The sequence below is a fragment of the Helianthus annuus genome, chromosome 1 (genome assembly GCF_002127325.2).
Source record: "Helianthus annuus cultivar XRQ/B chromosome 1, HanXRQr2.0-SUNRISE, whole genome shotgun sequence".
Classification (NCBI taxonomy): domain Eukaryota; kingdom Viridiplantae; phylum Streptophyta; class Magnoliopsida; order Asterales; family Asteraceae; genus Helianthus; species Helianthus annuus.
Window position 1 is genome coordinate 77,663,979 of NC_035433.2, and position 18,172 is coordinate 77,682,150.

An 18,172-nucleotide genomic window follows, 5' to 3' on the forward strand; every position below is an offset into this window, starting at 1 on the left:
ATACGTATGAAAGGTTCGGTTACAAGCTCAATGTTTACAAATCAGTTTTGCAAACTCTCTAAGTGTATGTGTGTTCTTGACAGAATGTTCTCTCTATCTCTCGAGTCTATCTTTCTGTCTCTCGTGTGTTGAGTGTCTCCAATGAAATGAACACACTGCATGGGTATTTATACCCAGCACAGAATGTCTGTCCGAAGGATCATGTTGACTGCTCGATAGATGATCTATCGAGCATCCAGCTATCGAAGGATACACATATACCTCGAAGGATGGCATATCCTTCGAGGTCCATCTGCATCTATCGAGAATAACTTTCGAGCATATCGAAGGATCTAAATCATCCTTCGATGTCTCATCCTTCGAGACAGACAATTACAACCATATTCAAACTGTTTGTCCAAGTCAAACCAGGAGGATGGTTGACTTGGTCAAACTTACAAGACTAACAAGACTAACAAAGACATCGTTTTACATCGTGACCGAATACAGACAAAGTACAGACACAAGTGCACCAACACAGCCCTAGGAGTTAGGGGTGTGCACAGTTTGGTTCGGTTCGGTTTTTGGGCAAAACCAAAACCGAAACCAAAATGTCGGTTTTTGGTTTTTTAAAACCGTTCGGTTTCGGTTTTTTCGGTTTCGGTTTTATGTCGGTTTGGTTCGGTTTTTCGCTTATTTCGGTTTTTGAAACAAAATTATGTAACATTCAAAAATAAAAAGTATAATTTAAAATATAAGAATCGTTCTTATATGTTTATATTTAAGATATAATAGTTAACCTCTTTAATTAATATTGCTTACATAAATCTAACTTTCTAATCTATTTTTATGTTTCTCTAAAGTTTTTATTAAGACATTTTTTTATAATAATTTGAAGATCATTTAATTTTTATATTAATATTTGTTATTTCTTATAGGTAATAAATCATTTCAATTATAAATAAACATATAATGTTTTTATTATAAACACTTAACATTCAAGAATAAAATTAATAATATCTACTAGCATTGGGTTAAACACTTAAACGACTTAAACATAAAAATATATGTATTGTAACTTAACGGTTCGGTTCGGGTTTTTTCGGTTATTGAAAATGGTTATCAAAAAACCGAACCGAAATTTTCGGTTATTAAAAATCCGAAAACCAAACCGTCGGTTTTTGTTTCGGTTCGGTTTTGTTGGTTATTTTAGTTACGGTTCGGTTATTTCGGTTTTCTACTCACCCCTGCTAGGAGTAGATTTAGAAGGAATGTGTATGTTAAAAAAAATTAAGTTATTGAAAAGTAGTATCAATATATAAAAGTGAGGCAACAATTTTATAATATGGATGCACGTTTATTTTACCATTGATGTTACAAAAATAAATGATACATATGACCTTTTATACAACCTTCCGTCCTTCCCTTCGAAAATCCTAGACAATAATCCAATATAGAGGGAGAGATATGAAGGTAGTAGGAAGTGAAAAACTTATATACAATACATAGTGAATTATAGATCCAGTTTTGTCTTAATCATGCTATATTCAAATTATAAACATCCCTTTTCGGTAATTTAAAAACTCATTAAAAACATCATTTTCATACCTATGTGTAAACTTATAATATAACAAATGTAGAATCATAAGAATCTGTAAGTGACAGCAATTTTGTTTGAAAAAAGAAACGGATGATATAGTAAACTACTATAAAAATGACTATCACCGATTAGAAATCAACAACGACTCCAAACACCCCTAAGTTATCGTAGTTTAAAAATGGGATGAGTATTTCCCTGAAGGTTTCTAGATAATATACAAATAAATAATGCTCCCATTGACCACATGCATATTGCAAAACAAAATTATATACGTTAGATCGAGGTGTAGCTAATTCGGTAGGTATGTAATGAGGACCCCAAATAGTGACATGAACACAGGTTTACGGAAAGGAAAATGGAGCCATGAAGAAGATCAGATGCTTGTTGCTTATATCAGTAGATATGGCATTTGGAACTGGTCCCAAATGCCAAGATTTGCTGGTAAATACACAAAATTACAAACCCTAATTTCCATATGTAACTATTTTATGTCCTATTTGTGAATGTTTTTGTTTTGTTACTAGGTTTGTCGAGATCTGGGAAGAGTTGTAGACTACGTTGGATGAATTATCTGAAACCCAACATAAAGAGAGGAAACTTTTCAAAGGAAGAAGATGAAATCATACTCCATTCGCATTCGGTTCTTGGCAATAAGTACGCATATATGTCCATTCTATTTGGTCATCTTTGCTTATATAGTCAACTGCGAACATATTGATCGTCTCATGCTTTTGTTAATCTATTTAGGTGGTCTGCAATTGCATCAAAACTTCCTGGAAGGACTGATAATGACGTGAAAAACTATTGGTATACTCATCTCAAGAAACGTGTTAGTCATTACAACAAGAATCCCGCAACACACGAGCAAAATGGCGAGAGTGACATGGACGAAATGGAACAGCCTGTTAATCATTTGAATAAAGTCTTAGGTAGCGTTCGCTTCATGGAATGGAATGGAATGGAATTAGGAAGTTTTTCTTTGTAAAATTGATCTTGGTTGGGGGAGGGAGGAATTTGAAATCCCATGAATTTCTTTAATCAATGAAATTTGTGACTATTTCAACATTCCTTAGAAATCCTTCACTCTAATGAAGGAATGGAAGAATGTTGAAATAGTCACAAATTTCATTGATTAAAGAAATTCATGGGATTTCAAATTCCTCCCTCCCCCAACCAAGATCAATTTTACAAAGAAAAACTTCCTAATTCCATTCCATTCCATTCCATGAAGCGAACGCTACCTTAGAGTCTTGCTTGACTTATGAAGATGATAGTTTTCCATCTAGCAGCAGTACTATAAATTCCAAAGATCAATAAGTAGACTTGAGATATGATTATTATGACACCAGCTCACCAGGAACCATTGATGATCTTCAATGTTTCTAGTAACAGCTTTCTCCATTTGAAAACTTGGAGCTTGGAAGCACTCACCTGATGACCTGAACATGTTTTCTAATGACTTCTTTTAATAAGGGACTGAAAAACATTACTAAAAAGGCTATTTTCCCTCTTTTAAAGGGTTCTCCTATCTTTCCCATTTTAGGGTTGTTAAAATAGATTCCAACTCACTCGATAAAAAATTGGTTGTAAAAGTGTCGGTTGGGCTCAGTTCATGTCACTTTGATTCATCCAAGTTAAACCTATATATTTATGTTTTATATATCCCAACTTTTTTCATCATTCCACGGATTTGATGACCAAATATATAATTTTCATAGGTAATTTGTTGAACCTTAACATGTATATGTTTTGCAGTTGAAGTTTGTTAAAATTTTACTATCTACCCATGTGGTTTTTGCAATTTTATTGCTTTCAATGTAGATTGCTTTTTAAGTTATAATGTTTCAGTTATACTCTTTTATGGGTATCACTCACGATAACTATATATATGAGCAACTTGATTGGCTTACGTGTTGGGTATAATCTTGATGTTTCGGGTCGGTTCAAGTCACTGGTCAAGTCAGTTACGGGTCATGCAAATAAAACGTGTCAACAAAAGAATTGGTCCATGTTCACTAGTACATAAATAGTTTATTGGGGGGGGTTAAATCGTTTTTTAACACACTTTATTGACCGCCCCAACAAATAGGGAGTCAAAAAATGAGGCTATCTTTTAACACGGTTAAGAAATCGCGTCTTTAAATAGAAACAATAGCGTCAGTAGGTAGACACAACCGCGTCCAAAGCCACTTCAAATACGGAGTCAAAAAATGAGGCTATATTTTAGCACGGTTAAGAAATCGCGTCTTTAAATAGAAACAATAGCGTCAGTAGGTAGACACAACCGCGTCCAAAGCCACTTCAAATACGGAGTCAAAAATGAGGCTATCTTTTAACGCGGTTAAGAAACCACGTCATTAAATAAAAACAACCGCGTCATTAAATAGAGATAACATAAAAGTGCTTTTACATAATAATAATAATAATAATAATAATAATAATAATAATAATAATAATAATAATAATAATAATAATAATAATAATAATAATAATACAGGTAACTTTTTATATTACCATAACAAAAGAAAAGTTAAAGAGTCGATAGATTCGAAACAAACATATAACACAATACTTTGATAGATTCGAAGCAACCATATAACAACAAAGTATGACAATAGTCGAACTCTCACTTCAACACAAAATAAAAAAACTTGAACTCCTACAGAAACAGATCTCCCAACAAAAGTTCAAACACAAAATGAAAGAAACTTTAACTCATAAAGAAATAAATTTGCCACCAAAAGTTCAAACATATAAAACGAGAAACTTTAACTCCAGTTGTGGAACTCCAACTTTGATTTTTTGTTGTGCATTGTTCTTTTCTTAGTTTTCATTACCACACCTGACAAAAATAAATCAAAATCAATCAAGATTAAAAATGTTAACAAACATTATATTCAAGACACAAGAAAACTAATAGATAATAACTAAGCATTTTCAGTATGTTTCCCAAGTTAAGTTAACACATGAGATATTTGCTCAGTAGATGTCCCAACACTTTATATAATGGCATTAGTTTTCTAATTGTATTCAGTATACCAACACTAAGACTATATATGGGCTATATTATCAATAAATGACTATATATGAGAATATTATTTATTTTCTAATTATATTAGGTTTGTTTACTATATTTGACATGTGAAAATACATTTTACATGTTGTCATGCATGCCTCTGACCTCAGCCGATGGAAACACCCTACTGATAAACTGTGGCGTTAAGTCTAGGATCAGTTTGTCGATTTCTTTTTGCGGAAGGCAACCTTTCTCGTTCCAAAGCTAAAACAAATAAATAGAGAACATGTAATTTGAAAAATATATAATCTAGTGCAAATACACAAAGTATATAAATATATAGAAAACACTTGCCTTAATGGGAAAGTCGTGTTGAATAGTATTGACAAACTCATACATGTTTTTTGATAACCATAAAACCACATTCCCAGCCATTCTTTTGCTGCTTACACTGCATCGAATTAAGAATTAAGTATTTTAAATGCATGAAAATAAATTGATAATAAAATAGAAAACATACATTCACCATATCCCAAAGAAATGGAAACCCAAAAGCTTCGTCAATGACAGCCGTAAGAAGGTAACTATGCTGGTCCTTTTCTCTACTTATAGAGTCAATAATATAGCCTCTCTCAGTTGAAGGACAAATGACAATTAGTGTCCAATGGTCACTACAAAAAAATAAAAATCATACAATAATTAAGTATGTATGTGTGTTTATGTATGTATGGTGAAAGAACATAACTTACTTGGCTAAATATGGTGCAAGAAAAAATGTTTTGTCAGTATGGAACATAAACATATCTATGATATGTTCTTGAACGCCTTCAGAATTTTTCGTGCATGAGACACCTTTGATGTGTGTGGATTAAAGAAAGCACATTGAGAATTGTGTGTCTCATAAAAGTACCTTAAATCAAGAAAAGATAATAATGATATTATAGTTAGTAAACTGATTGTATATATAAAAAGTTAGTGTACCATAGAAAACAATAATAAAAACTTACATTGCAAACCAATGTATCACACTGATGTCAAGCCAGTCATTAGAAAATAGTTGTAACAGCTCCACATATGGAATACTATCCTGAACCGTTTGGGGATACATCCTGGCCGGTGAAGAAATCAGAATGCTATGGTTATCCCCAACGCACCTTGATAATAGTTCAACCATATCTTGAATTGCACGAGGCCTAGTCTTTGTTCTTTCCAAAGCAGTAGTTACTTCAGGATCGATAAATTCTGGATCTGAATTAGGAGCATGAGTGTTTGGCATTTGTTTTTCGGGTAGTTCTTGCACTTGCATTAACTAAAAAGGATTATAGAAACAACATTAGTACTTATGGATTGTTATAGAAACAAAAATCTGATTAGCACTCTTTATATATGTGTGCATATATAGAGAGAGATGCGTGTGTGTACACGCACATGTGTGTACACGCGCATGTGTGTGTGGATTGTTATAAAAACAAGTTGCTGATGTTTTACCATATTCATAAAACTCATCTGATCAATGTTTTGTTGACTAGGCATTTGTAGTTCATTCGGATCATCTTCCTCAATTTATAATAACAAAAAACAATTGTTACAATATGAACAAATCAAATGAGATTAATATAAACTACCTCTGGCCCTGGGTGATAACATGAAGTTGCTGCTACGTCACCAGTTTGAGTTTGTGTTTGAGGCAAGACACCTGTGTGACTCGATGAACCAAGACTTAGGTCCATTCTTGGGGCACTCACTAATCTGTTGGATTTGTCTTTGTTCACAATCTACAATTTAACAGAAAAAATTAGATTAAATATTAATATATTAAAATGTAATGTAATGTATAAACAAATATACCTTTAGTGCATCCCAAGGCCACTGAACAAAACTGTGCAGCATATCTCCAACACGTTTAATATCATCAGTTTTTGTAACTTCAAGAATAGGCAGTTTCTCGCAACTTTCAATGACATTATCTACTTGAACTTTAACAAAACCATCGTCTATTAGTTTTCCATGAAGGAACCTATCAAAAGTTGGCCATATCTGCCCTATAGCCACCGTCAATTCATCACTAAGTTGGAATGGAAAAAGCAATTCACATGGGGTCAATTTCTGCGAAACCATAGAACATTTTTAATAATACATAGGTGGATAAGACATAGTTGGTCCACCAAACGCACTAGCGCCACAAAAACCCGGGCTCGAGATATTGTCCACCAATGATACCGAGCCTCTCTCCTGGTTTACATCCAAACTATCGCCATTTCTTGCTCGCTTTTTACCATTGTTGAATAATCCTCCATAAACATTTGTTGAACCTATATAAACTCAAAATCCGAAATTACATCAACATCAATAATCATTTAAAAATAATAATAATAACTCATATATATGTGTGTGTGTGTGTCATTACCTATAACCTCAGAGACTGCCCGTGTTCTTCCGCCATGTTCACGTCCCATAACTCTAATAATTGGGTCATCCTTTCCGGCAAAATAACTACCATCTGCTATCATCTCTCTCTCGGTACGGACCTACAAAAAGATAATGTTAAATCATGCGCGTGTCTGATATATACAACTTTAAAGAATTATTCAACACATTTACTTACCAAACGTTCGATTTTTTCATGCGATTCTGGTGCAAGTTCATACGAGTTAGTTTCTGGGTTTTTTACTTTTTGACTCATTATCCACGCTTTTGCGCGTTTATCTTGTATGTTTTTAAGATACGAATACTTTGCTTCAAGTATAGGCCATATAGTATCAGCTTTAGCATCCAATCCCGCGTACCCAGTTCGTCCTAGTCGGGAGAAGTTTGTGTTCGCGTTTGCACTTGCTTTGGCCTTCTCGCTTATATCCTTCACACAAATCAGCAAACTACTATTAATACTTGCAAACATATAATAGTAGTAATAATAATAATAATATTAATATTAATTAGTTAATTAATTAATTAATTAATTCATACATACCAAAAATTCTTTGCTTGTTTTTTTCTGAACGAATTCATCCCAATGTGCAGGATCGAGATATGCATATTTCTCAAAAGGCCTTTTTCCTTTATTAACATAGTTGATAACAAGCCTGCTTCTAAATTTTGTACAAAGTTTCTTTGCTTTTCTAAGCATAAACTTTTTTGGCCGATCGGTTTGAATATTCCATAACCTCTAAAGATTTTACAAATCAAAAGGTTAAACATAATACTAAACAAATATATAATATCTATGGTAACGTGTTAAAAAAAACCATACCTTGGCATCCAACCATAATTCTTCCCACCGGTTTGTATCAAACTTCTTCGTATCAATATGATATGGAAACGTTTGTCTAACTTTCAAACCAAACCATGACATAAATGGAGAACTCATTGCACCCACCGGACGATTATTTTGGTCAAACTCTACCTTATAATCCTCCTCTTTATAATTCTTTTGAAAAGAAGCAACACCGCGTTTGCCTCTTTTCGACATAGCTATAGTTTACTATTAAACAAAAAAAAACACATAACTAGAGTTATTTAATTAGATACATATACATACTATAAACACATAGAAATACACACACAAAAATACATATATATACACACCTACAAAATCAGTAAACATATTTGTCACAACCAACATCAACCAAGCATTAGTTTAAACTGAAAGGTTGCCCTAATTTCAGAAAGTGATCTTGTAGAACCAATAACAGTTTTAACAATGCATAAATGCTATCAACATCTTGATTATAGGTGTAATTAGATTAATTAGATTATTAAACTAATATTTGATTTGATTGGAAGCATATCGAAATCACACAATGGAATCAAAACTAAAAGCTAAATCTTGAATTTAAAATTCATAACCCAACTAAAAAGGTAAATTTGCAATTTCCAATTAATGAATCAAAATTGCAGAATAAACAAAAAGGTTTAACAACATATAACAACCCAGTCAAGTAAATCATAATACACAAAGTAACAAATAGGAATGTTAAACTTGTTGAAAATGCAAATCATCATATTAAACATGATTATAAAGCTTTTAACATGCAAAGGTACTTACAAATCAAAATGGAGGAAACAGGGAATAGGGAAAAAGCTATGTTTTCACTACTTTAATATGGAAAATGGGGGAGAAGCTAAGAACGTGGACGGTTTGGAGGTCAAGGTTTAAAATTCAGGTGGCAGAAAAATATGGTTGTCTCTCTCAACAGGGGCAAGCTCTTTACGTATTCCCATATTTACCATGTCTTTACGGACATTTATCCCATCTTTCGTTTTACCGGGAATATTTAACAATAAGCCAACAAGCTATCACATACGTTTTTTTCGATATGCATAACATCTAGGCAATGTCTAACATCTAAATGTTTCCAGTAAGGTAATTCCCAAAAGATTAACTTCTTTTTCCAAATAACACCTTTCTCAACGCGAGTTCTTTTTCCCAACACAATTTTTTTTCCCAACACAGTTTTTAAATTTTTAACTCTTGAAAATGCATCAAATCGTTTCCTTATCTTTCGGAGCTCGGTACTACCATCAGACTCTTCCTTTTTCTCTCGATAAATGTGACCATCTGGAAGGAATCTTCGATGTCCCATGTATACAGTTTTTTTGCAATTTTTTAAATATACTGAACTTGTCTCATCTTCACAAACAGGACAAGCTTTCTTACCTTTCGTCTTGTACCCTGACAAGTTACCGTACGCAGGAAAATCACTTATGATGCAAAAAATCATGGCCCGCAATTTAAATTGTTCTTTCTTGTAAGCATCATACATATCTACACCTGAATTCCATAGAGTTTTTAAGTCTTCAATTAAAGGAGACAAATAAACATCAATATCATTACCAGGTTGTTTCGGACCCTGAATCAACAAAGACATCATAATGTATTTTCGTTTCATGGCTAACCACGGTGGAAGATTGTAGATACATAAAAGAACCGGCCACGTACTACGGAGACTACTCATGCTCCCGAAAGGATTGATTCCGTCTGAACTAAGTCCAAACCGTATGTTTCTAATCTCTTCTCCAAGTTCTGGATACATGTTATCAATGTTTCTCCACTGAGGTGAATCCGCCACGTGTCTTAATTTTCCATCATTTACACGCTCATCTGAATGCCAACGTAATAGTTTTGCCTCTTTTTTGTTTGAAAACAGACGTTTCAATCTCAGTATGATGGGAAAGTACCACAACATTTTAGCCGGTGGCCCATTTTTTGTCACATCATCATCAACTTCATCGGTTTCTTTTTTACGTTTATACCTCGATGCATTACATCTAAAACATTTATGTTCATTCTCGAACTCATTTCTATACAACATACAATCATTTGGACATGCATGTATTCTTTCAATTTCTAATCCCATAGGACACATCAACTTTTTTGCTCGGTATGTCGAAAGCGGTAACTCATTACCTTCCGGAAGCATGTCGTGCAAAAGCACTAATAAATTTGTGAAACTTTTATCACTCCATCCGTTTTTTGACTTTAAATGAAACAACTTCAACACAGCATTAAGTTTCGAAAATTTTTCACAACCGGGATACAACGGTTTCCTTCTTCTTCAAAGAGTTGTTGTATTTTTCTTGATCATCCGCACCAATATTAGTCTCTAAATCATGAAACATTTCATTTAAGTTGTCATTGGGGTCATTAAAATGGTCATTATCGTCATCAATATTTGAATCATTGTTCTCCCTATTATCATCATCTAGATTGATTGACGTTGTGCTAGTGTTGGTAAGTGATTCCCCATGCATTGACCAACATGTGTATCTAGGCATAAAACCACGTGTAATTAAATGAAACTGTATCTCTTTGATATCATTAAATCTTTGGAAATTTTTACAAATTGTACAAGGGCAACAAATCAATCCACTTCCACTATTCAACCGATGTGTTTCAGCAACCCTAAGAAAATTTCGAACGCCATCCGTATATGTCGAGCTTGTACGTGTGGTATGGTACATCTAGTAAGTACGATCCATCTGCAAATTAAAAATAATCAAATAAATCATATAATTGCATATATATATACACACACATAAATGAAAGGGGACATTTGTAATGCATTAGACAACTTTGACCAAATATACTAATTACTTTGACCAAACATGGGGACTGTTTATCAACCTTTGAACCAGTAAGAGGTCTGACCGGGTAAGAAGTTCTTAACCAGTAAGTGTTGTGGGGGTTTTAGGTTTTTCGTAGTGTTACACTTTTCTTTTAGATGGGTATTATTTTTTATAAGTGGATTCACATCTTAAATCTAGCAATTTATCCATTTTCCAAAAAGGAGCTGAATGAAACCAAAGTTTCATGTTCGGTTTTGAATTAGAGACGTTAAAAATGATGAATCGACGTTGACTATAACCCCTAGCCTTCCAAGCTAACGATGAAGAGGTTCTGAACTAGTAAGTGTTGTGGGGGTTTTAGGTTTTTCGTAGCGTTGCACACGTGTAATACAAATTTATTTTTTATTTTTTTTTCAAAAAAAAAAAGTTTTTTTTGTATTTTAAAAATGCAAGATTTATAAAAATGTTTGAGAATTTATATATTTTATTCCAATTCTGCCACTCCTTCATTAAAAGTCCCCTTGCACACAATTCAATTTTATCACACCATTGTTATTTATACCACGACACTTAAAAAAGATCTAAAACAATTACCAGTTAAAAATTGTGTAACCCGTTTTGAAATGTTGTCACAAATCATATAAAGCCCTTTCAAATGTTTATCGTTGCGCATCACAGTGTCAAAACGTTATCAAAACCTTATTATGCCGCAACCATGCCAAACCATTTTATAACATCTATATAGAGATGGGCATAATCGGGTATTTATAAAACCCGGAACCGGTTCCAACCCGGAACCGGGTATGGATACAAGTGAGTGGAACCGGGTTCTCTGTGGAACCGGTTCCGGGTACAACCCGGGTACACGTCAATATATTTAGAACCGGCGTAACCGGTTTCGGGTACAATGGAACCGAGTACGGGTCCTGATGGAACCGGTTCCGGGTACAACCCGGGTACACGTCAATCATTCCGTTTGAAAGATATTAATTTCGTTTAAATATTAATCATTTCGTTTGAATCAAAAATGGCTGCATGTGATCATAAATGAAATACAATTAATCAGATCCACTAACATTGGAGGTCCAATTAGATTAATTTGAGTCTTCGGCCCTTTTAAACAATACATGTGCATGTTCAGAATCACTATATTAATCGGCCCAATGAGAATAGAGAGTGTTGAATTACTTTGTCGGACATTGTCAACAATTGCATGTGAAATAATTAGGATTGTCAGTCTTTGAACGGCACAATCATATTCCATTAGGTGTTGTAGTTGTCGGCCCATGTGGTCTGCTCATATAAACCATCGGTCCAATTAAAATCCATATCTTAAATAGTTGTCGGGTTTTTTTTGTAATACCCGGAACCGGTTCCGGATAGGAACCGGGTTCCGGGTATGCACCGGGTACGGGAAGGAACCGGGTACGAACCGATTTTATTTATAAAATGTGGAACCGGGTCGGAACCTACGGGTTTTTTGAACCCGGAACCGGTTCTACTATTAGCCGGGTAGGAACCGGAACCGGGTACGGATCGGGTCCACTGGAATCGGGTAGGAACCGGTTTTTATGCCCATCATAGAACCCACTATGGCATCTAACCCATGCCAAAGCATTTGAAAGCCCACTATAGCATTCAACCCATCCCAATGCTCTTAAAACCAACCACGACATTCAAATTATGCCAAAGTATTTGAAAATCACTTTGTACATAAGCATTGCATGTTCCCTCTAAAATGCAAGGTATGATCAAACAATAGTTATTTAACCTCAAACAGTTTGATAAACAGGTTAACAACATGCCTACTTGCCCAAAACACGTTAAAAAGAAGTCATAGAACTCACATGATTTAGCGTCATCGGGTGTTATAGCTTGCGCAAAAACAATTCCTATAACGTAACTTATATCGATCCTGATATCTAAATGAACTTATTAATATCATACTATCTCAATTAGGTTCTAACTACGTCGCAGGTTAAGCAACTCAAAGGTTAAACGAACCAACATATCAAAAAGTGATAATTACACGGTTTATGAAAAATGTTAAATTTAGGACCTACTCAACTAAACCACAACACACTCATATCGATCTAATCTTCTTGGAAGACGTATGAAACTTGAAGTTATTCATTAAACAAATATACAGGAATACAAGAAAATGTTAAGATTTCTTGAATAATCGCGTTGAAGTTCGAATACGAATTTATACTATAAATCCACACAAAAAAAAATACAGAGACTTAATACTTTATAAAAAACATGAAAACTTTCAAAATTTAGACTAAACGATAATCCGACACGCGAATAGCTTGAAATCATTTAGAATCATTAAACACTGAAAATTAGTGAAAATAGGTTGTGATGATCATACCATACCTAGGCATGATCATGATTACTAACCATAATGTGAAAACGAACTAGCATGTGTGTGTGAGTCATTTAGCATGCATGTGCGAGTATTGATCCAAAGTGTGCATGTATGTGCACAATGTACAACCACTGATCAAAAGAACTTAGGTAAGCCCATGCCATATGTTGGCATAGTTGTGCATGATATCAACAAATCAAAAAACAAACTAGGCACACTCATACCATAAGTTGGCATGCTTGTGCGAGTATGCTTAGAAACAAGAAGGCACACTCATGCATCTTGTGGCCAACAACCGATTCTCGATTACAAGATTAGGCACGCATATGCCTAATATGGCATGAGTGTGTGATATGGTGTATCCTTGCTCTGAGCAGCTAACAAGTTCATGGCATGCTTGTGCAATGTGGGTATTTCTGTTTCCAGAGTGGGGGTGAATATGCCTTAATGACCAGTGGCTAAAGATGGCTCCGATGGGTGGTGTTTTACTAGAATATGTAATAACGAAAGTACCTGTTTTAGTAAATGATGTTGGGAAAAGTAGTGACATTGATCCAAGAAGCTCAACAAATTCTAAAAAGAGCAAAAAATACTTTGAGAAAAGCCAAAAGAAAAAGTCAAAACAATTGAGGGAAAAGTAGTGACATTGATCCAAGAAGCTCAACAAATTCCAAAGCGACCATCTGCAACTTTCTTAAGAAAGCGAAGCTCAGGCACTCAGCTTGGTGCCAGGCACAGGCGCAAAGAGGCGATGGTTTCAAACAAATTAGGCGCCATTTGATTTTTCAGAACAAGAATCTGCAAGAAAAGGCTCCTCCTCCACTATTCACTACAGAAAAAGATCCTGACTTACTATCCTTTTTAAATTTTAGTTCATTACTTTTGGGTTTTCTTCATTATATTTTCACCGCAATAAAATTATTTTAGTATACATAGGTTTTAAAAGGTGTACAAGTAGATATTATGTTGATGTATTAATCACACTATTTTAAACGGGTTCTAAAGTTTTTTATATAGGTTAGATTATTATAATTTCTAATTATATTATGTTTAGGGAGTAATAACAGTTTTATATACGTAATATATATATACACATATATTATTGCGCCTTACTTATCTCGGGCGTGCGCTTTTTTTGCGCCTTGTGTGTAGGCTCCAGGCAAGGTCTATGCGCCTTGAGTTCGCCTTGCGCCTTTGACAACATAGGTTAGATTAAGTTTTTTCACTATATTTTTTTACTTGCAAACTTATAAATCTCCTAGCCACTAGCCCGTATGGAGGAATTGCACATGCTCTTGCTAAAGTACTCCGTGAAGAAGGCTTGCATGCATTATACAAAGGATGGCTTCTTTCTCATTAGTGTTGTAGGTTTAAGTGTTGGGATTGAACCCTACAGAGGAACAGATGATATATAGCCAAAACTGGTTCAAAGCAGTGGATCATCATAATCAGTGCTTATACACAGACTTTCCCCTTGACATAGTTTCCAAACACTGATCATCCCAACCACTGATAGGCCAAGCACTGATGAAGATTAAAGAACTGAAGCTCTATCTACTGATGTCTCCTAAGTACTGTTGAAGACCAAAGTACTGCTCATTCAAGAAGGACTGATCACATTTGATGAAAGCACTGATGCTCAACATCAGTGCTTAGACTACATCAGTGAAAAGTGAAACAGTAGTTTATAGAAACAATGTCTATATAATCAGTTGTTTGGTAGTCAGTGGTTGTATGTAACAGTCCTTAGAGGTTGTTAGGTTGTTAGATGTCACTTTCATGGTGATGTCAGCTTTGATTCTCAGTGGTTTGAACTGTACTATAAATAGAACAGTTTGTACTGTTCTATTTAAGGAGTTTTCTCCTTCAATCCAATCATCTTGTACGATCAACCATTGTGCTCATGCTGAGGGAGAGTTTTAGTATGTAAACATGTATTGTAATCATTATGTTTTGTAATCATTCGACTAAATGAAGAGCATATGTTTACTAAAAACTATTTCTCTCTGATTGTGTTGTAGAGTTTGTTTCCATTTCCGCTGCATTTGATCCTTCTTATATTCATCCATTTTTTCATTAATTGTAAACAAACACAATCATGATAGCCTCAGATCCTAACATTAAGTTCAAATGTTTTTAATAATGGTCTTAACATGTTATATGTTGGATTTAGGTTGTTATTATAGATTTCTTATATAAATAACAAATTAGGTGCTGGATAACTTGGTTTAAATATTTGCCTTAGACATGTGAGATGATTGAAAAAATGCTTTAGATCAATATTTATCCATTTTTGTATTTTTAAAACATTTTTACTCCAAATTAAGAAAAAAATGTCAAGGTGTTTATAAATTGAATGTAATATGCAATTTCATTCCTATTCTTAGTTTTAAAAGAGCCACCGAGGCACGGTTAAGCACGAGGGGTTCTTAGGCAAGAGGGTCATGTTTTTTAAGAGATTGTGTATGTGTTAAACAAGGAATATGAAGAAAACGACAGATTTTCAACAACGGTTAGTCTGTTTTATATACCAACGACTAATCCGAATATGTATATTATTAGTTTTTGCTATTGACCAGGCTTAGGCTTAATCTGGATGTAATCCCCAAGGAACATTTGCTAATGCACTATTAGTAAGAGTTGATGGTATTGATAACAGAAAATTAATCAAATTTCAATTTTTGTACATTTTCTCTAAATGAATTTTTAAGTTTTTCAATAAAATCAAAGTATACAATATGATTTTTCAATATGATGTTTGTTTTATTTATTGTTCTTGGTTAAAATGAGCTAAATCGAGTCGAGCTGGCTCGAATTTAATTCGAGTCGACCTTTAGCCTCAAACCTCGGCTCGCTTTTAAATTCAAGTTCAAGTCGAGCCAGCTCGGTTCGAGTTTGAGCCGAGCTCGAGCTCGGCTTGGCCCGACTCAGCTTGGCTCGTTAACAGTTGATTTTGGTATATAGGTTGCATTTTGAATCGATATTTTTTCAATTCTTTTTTATGATTGTTTGTTAGTCATTGGTCAATTTAGGGGTTGCTTGTGATGGCTGGAGTGGGTGGTGATCCTCAGTTGGGTGGTAAAAATTTTGACCAGTTGCTAAGAACCGCTATGTTGAAATCTTTAAAAATAGAGAACCTATTGTTCCTTGGTTTTCCTGCCTATTGCTACTTATATCGATTGTTAATAAATTTTGACCAGTTGTTACGTGTATCGATTGTTAATAAAGTGATTGTATTGTATTGATCGCTGCCGTAACCCATATTATTATTTTAAATCGACAGGCTGGTTAAAGATTTTTGGGAAGTTGTGTTGATCGTGATTCAAATGTGGGCTGATAAATTTGTTAATCGGGTAAGTCACAGTTTTAAAAATTCAGTCGGTTAAGCAGAATTAGCCAATATTTGTGAACTTTTGGACTTTGGTCCGGTTTTAATTATTTCGGTCACCTTCGCTTCAAAACGAGGACCGACCCGAACTCGCTTTTTAGTTAAAAAAAGAACCAAGGATCAAGTATTACACATATCGATTCAGTTTTGGGAAATTCTCGGTATTTTGGGATGACCCGCATTCTGCTCACCCCTACTTATAACTATTAATTTTTTTTTATAAATGTTCTTCTAATTTTCATTTGTTTGTGCATTTGTATCTTTCTTCGCATTCTCTTTTACGCTTTGCAAACTGTAAACCAATATATCTGGATCACGATGAAGTTTGTTCTTTGTTTGTTGATAGAGAGGTAACTACACTCGCCCGTAAACTATGCATATTAATACCCTATATAGTATTTAGTTTTATTTGTGCATTATTATCACAAAGTAAAACGAATTATACATATCTAAGCCAAACTCTTTTCTTACACAATTTATAAATGCCCAGATTTAGGCACAAAAACCCCAGCTTGCTTTTATGAGTATTTTGCAGTGTTGCAAAAGTCGGATTCCTCGGCCGAGTACTCGGCGAGTACTCGGTCCTCGGACCTCCACCTTGGCGACTTCCTCCTAGGCGGTCTCAACTAGTCGGCCTCGGGAGTACTCGGTCCTAGTCGGCGCCTAGTCGGCCTAGTCGGAGCCTAGTCGGCCTAGTCGGCGCCTAGTCGGCCTAGTCGGTCTAGGTGGTCAACGTGGTTTGTTGACTTTTAATCGGTCAAACTCGGTCAAAATCGGCCTACTCGGCCTTGTACTCGGACTACTCGGCCTTGTACTCAGACTAGTCGGACTTGTATTCAGAATATTTGAACTTTAAACATGTTTCATTTTAAATTATACACAGTTGACATGAATTATGCTTATTTTAACACATAAATAATATATAAGAATTAATTTTATTTATATTTACCATGTTCGCGTACTCCCCGAGTACTCTCCGAGTACTCCGATTACTCCCAACTCCCCAGTCGGCCGACTAGGGACCGCCTAGCGACTTTTACAACACTGGTATTTTGTAGTAATTTTTATAAATCAAGTTCCCTCAAACATTCCAAGTTGGATTCTCAGATATGGGTTATCAAGATTTTTCACATATACATATTATGTGAGGCACTGAGGTATTATTTTGGTTTGAGAAAATTGGTTTGATGCTCACATAATAGGGAATCACGTACCTATAACATTACTTTCAGATATCCATTCCCATTCCCATTCCCTTGCATTTGACCACAAAAAACAAAAACATGGTAATTATGATTTTTATCAAATCTCTCTTAGTAATAAATTCTTAATGGTCAGCCAATTCTTAGACAAATCATTTAATTGTTAGTCGATTTGGGTTTATATTTTATTTGCATGTCTGTGCTTCCCAACGACTTCAAGGCAGTGCTCGCTTCGTTCATCAAGTCTCTCTCTCTCTAATTGTATGTGTGTTTGGATTTAGGCGTAATGTGACAATCTTGATGAAATTTGGCATTGTAGATGATCATAATGATGTTTGTATTGTTATTGTATAATTAGTTCACAAGTATACCTACAACTTCACAACATGTGATTAAGATTACGATAGTTTATAACTCTTCTTATAGCGAAGACATTAACATGTCAATCTTTTAATTATGTATTAAACATAAATAATAATTAATATAAGTAACTTTCACGAGCCCGGGAAGCAATCCCGGGAGATAACCTAGTAAGGGCATGTTTGGTTAAGTT

The 18,172-nt window shown here is 34.5% G+C and overlaps 2 protein-coding genes across 2 annotated transcripts; one reads left to right on the top strand and one right to left on the bottom strand.

The window, feature by feature from the left end:
- Positions 1–1,887: 1,887 nt before the first annotated feature.
- LOC110913830 (transcription factor MYB53) lies at positions 1,888–3,400 on the top strand. The gene is made up of 4 exons (XM_022158669.1): positions 1,888–2,020; positions 2,104–2,233; positions 2,327–2,501; positions 3,335–3,400. Exons 1-4 carry the CDS (start codon positions 1,888–1,890, stop codon positions 3,398–3,400), a joined length of 504 nt encoding a protein of 167 aa, XP_022014361.1.
- A 5,466-nt stretch (positions 3,401–8,866) lies between these two features.
- On the bottom strand, positions 8,867–10,012 carry LOC110914042. The gene has a single exon (XM_022158884.1). It carries the CDS (start codon positions 10,010–10,012, stop codon positions 8,867–8,869), a length of 1,146 nt encoding a protein of 381 aa, XP_022014576.1.
- Between the last annotated feature and the right edge of the window lie 8,160 nt (positions 10,013–18,172).

Excerpts from the sequence above, each read along its gene's own strand:
- LOC110913830 (XM_022158669.1), top strand. The coding sequence starts at position 1,888 with ATGAGGACCCCAAATAGTGACATGAACACAGGTTTACGGAAAGGAAAA. Across the intron at positions 2,234-2,326 it reads CATTCGGTTCTTGGCAATAA|GTGGTCTGCAATTGCATCAA; the intron begins GTACGCATATAT and ends TAATCTATTTAG. Across the intron at positions 2,502-3,334 it reads CTGTTAATCATTTGAATAAA|TTGAAGTTTGTTAAAATTTT; the intron begins GTCTTAGGTAGC and ends TATGTTTTGCAG.
- LOC110914042 (XM_022158884.1), bottom strand. The coding sequence starts at position 10,012 with ATGCTTCCGGAAGGTAATGAGTTACCGCTTTCGACATACCGAGCAAAA.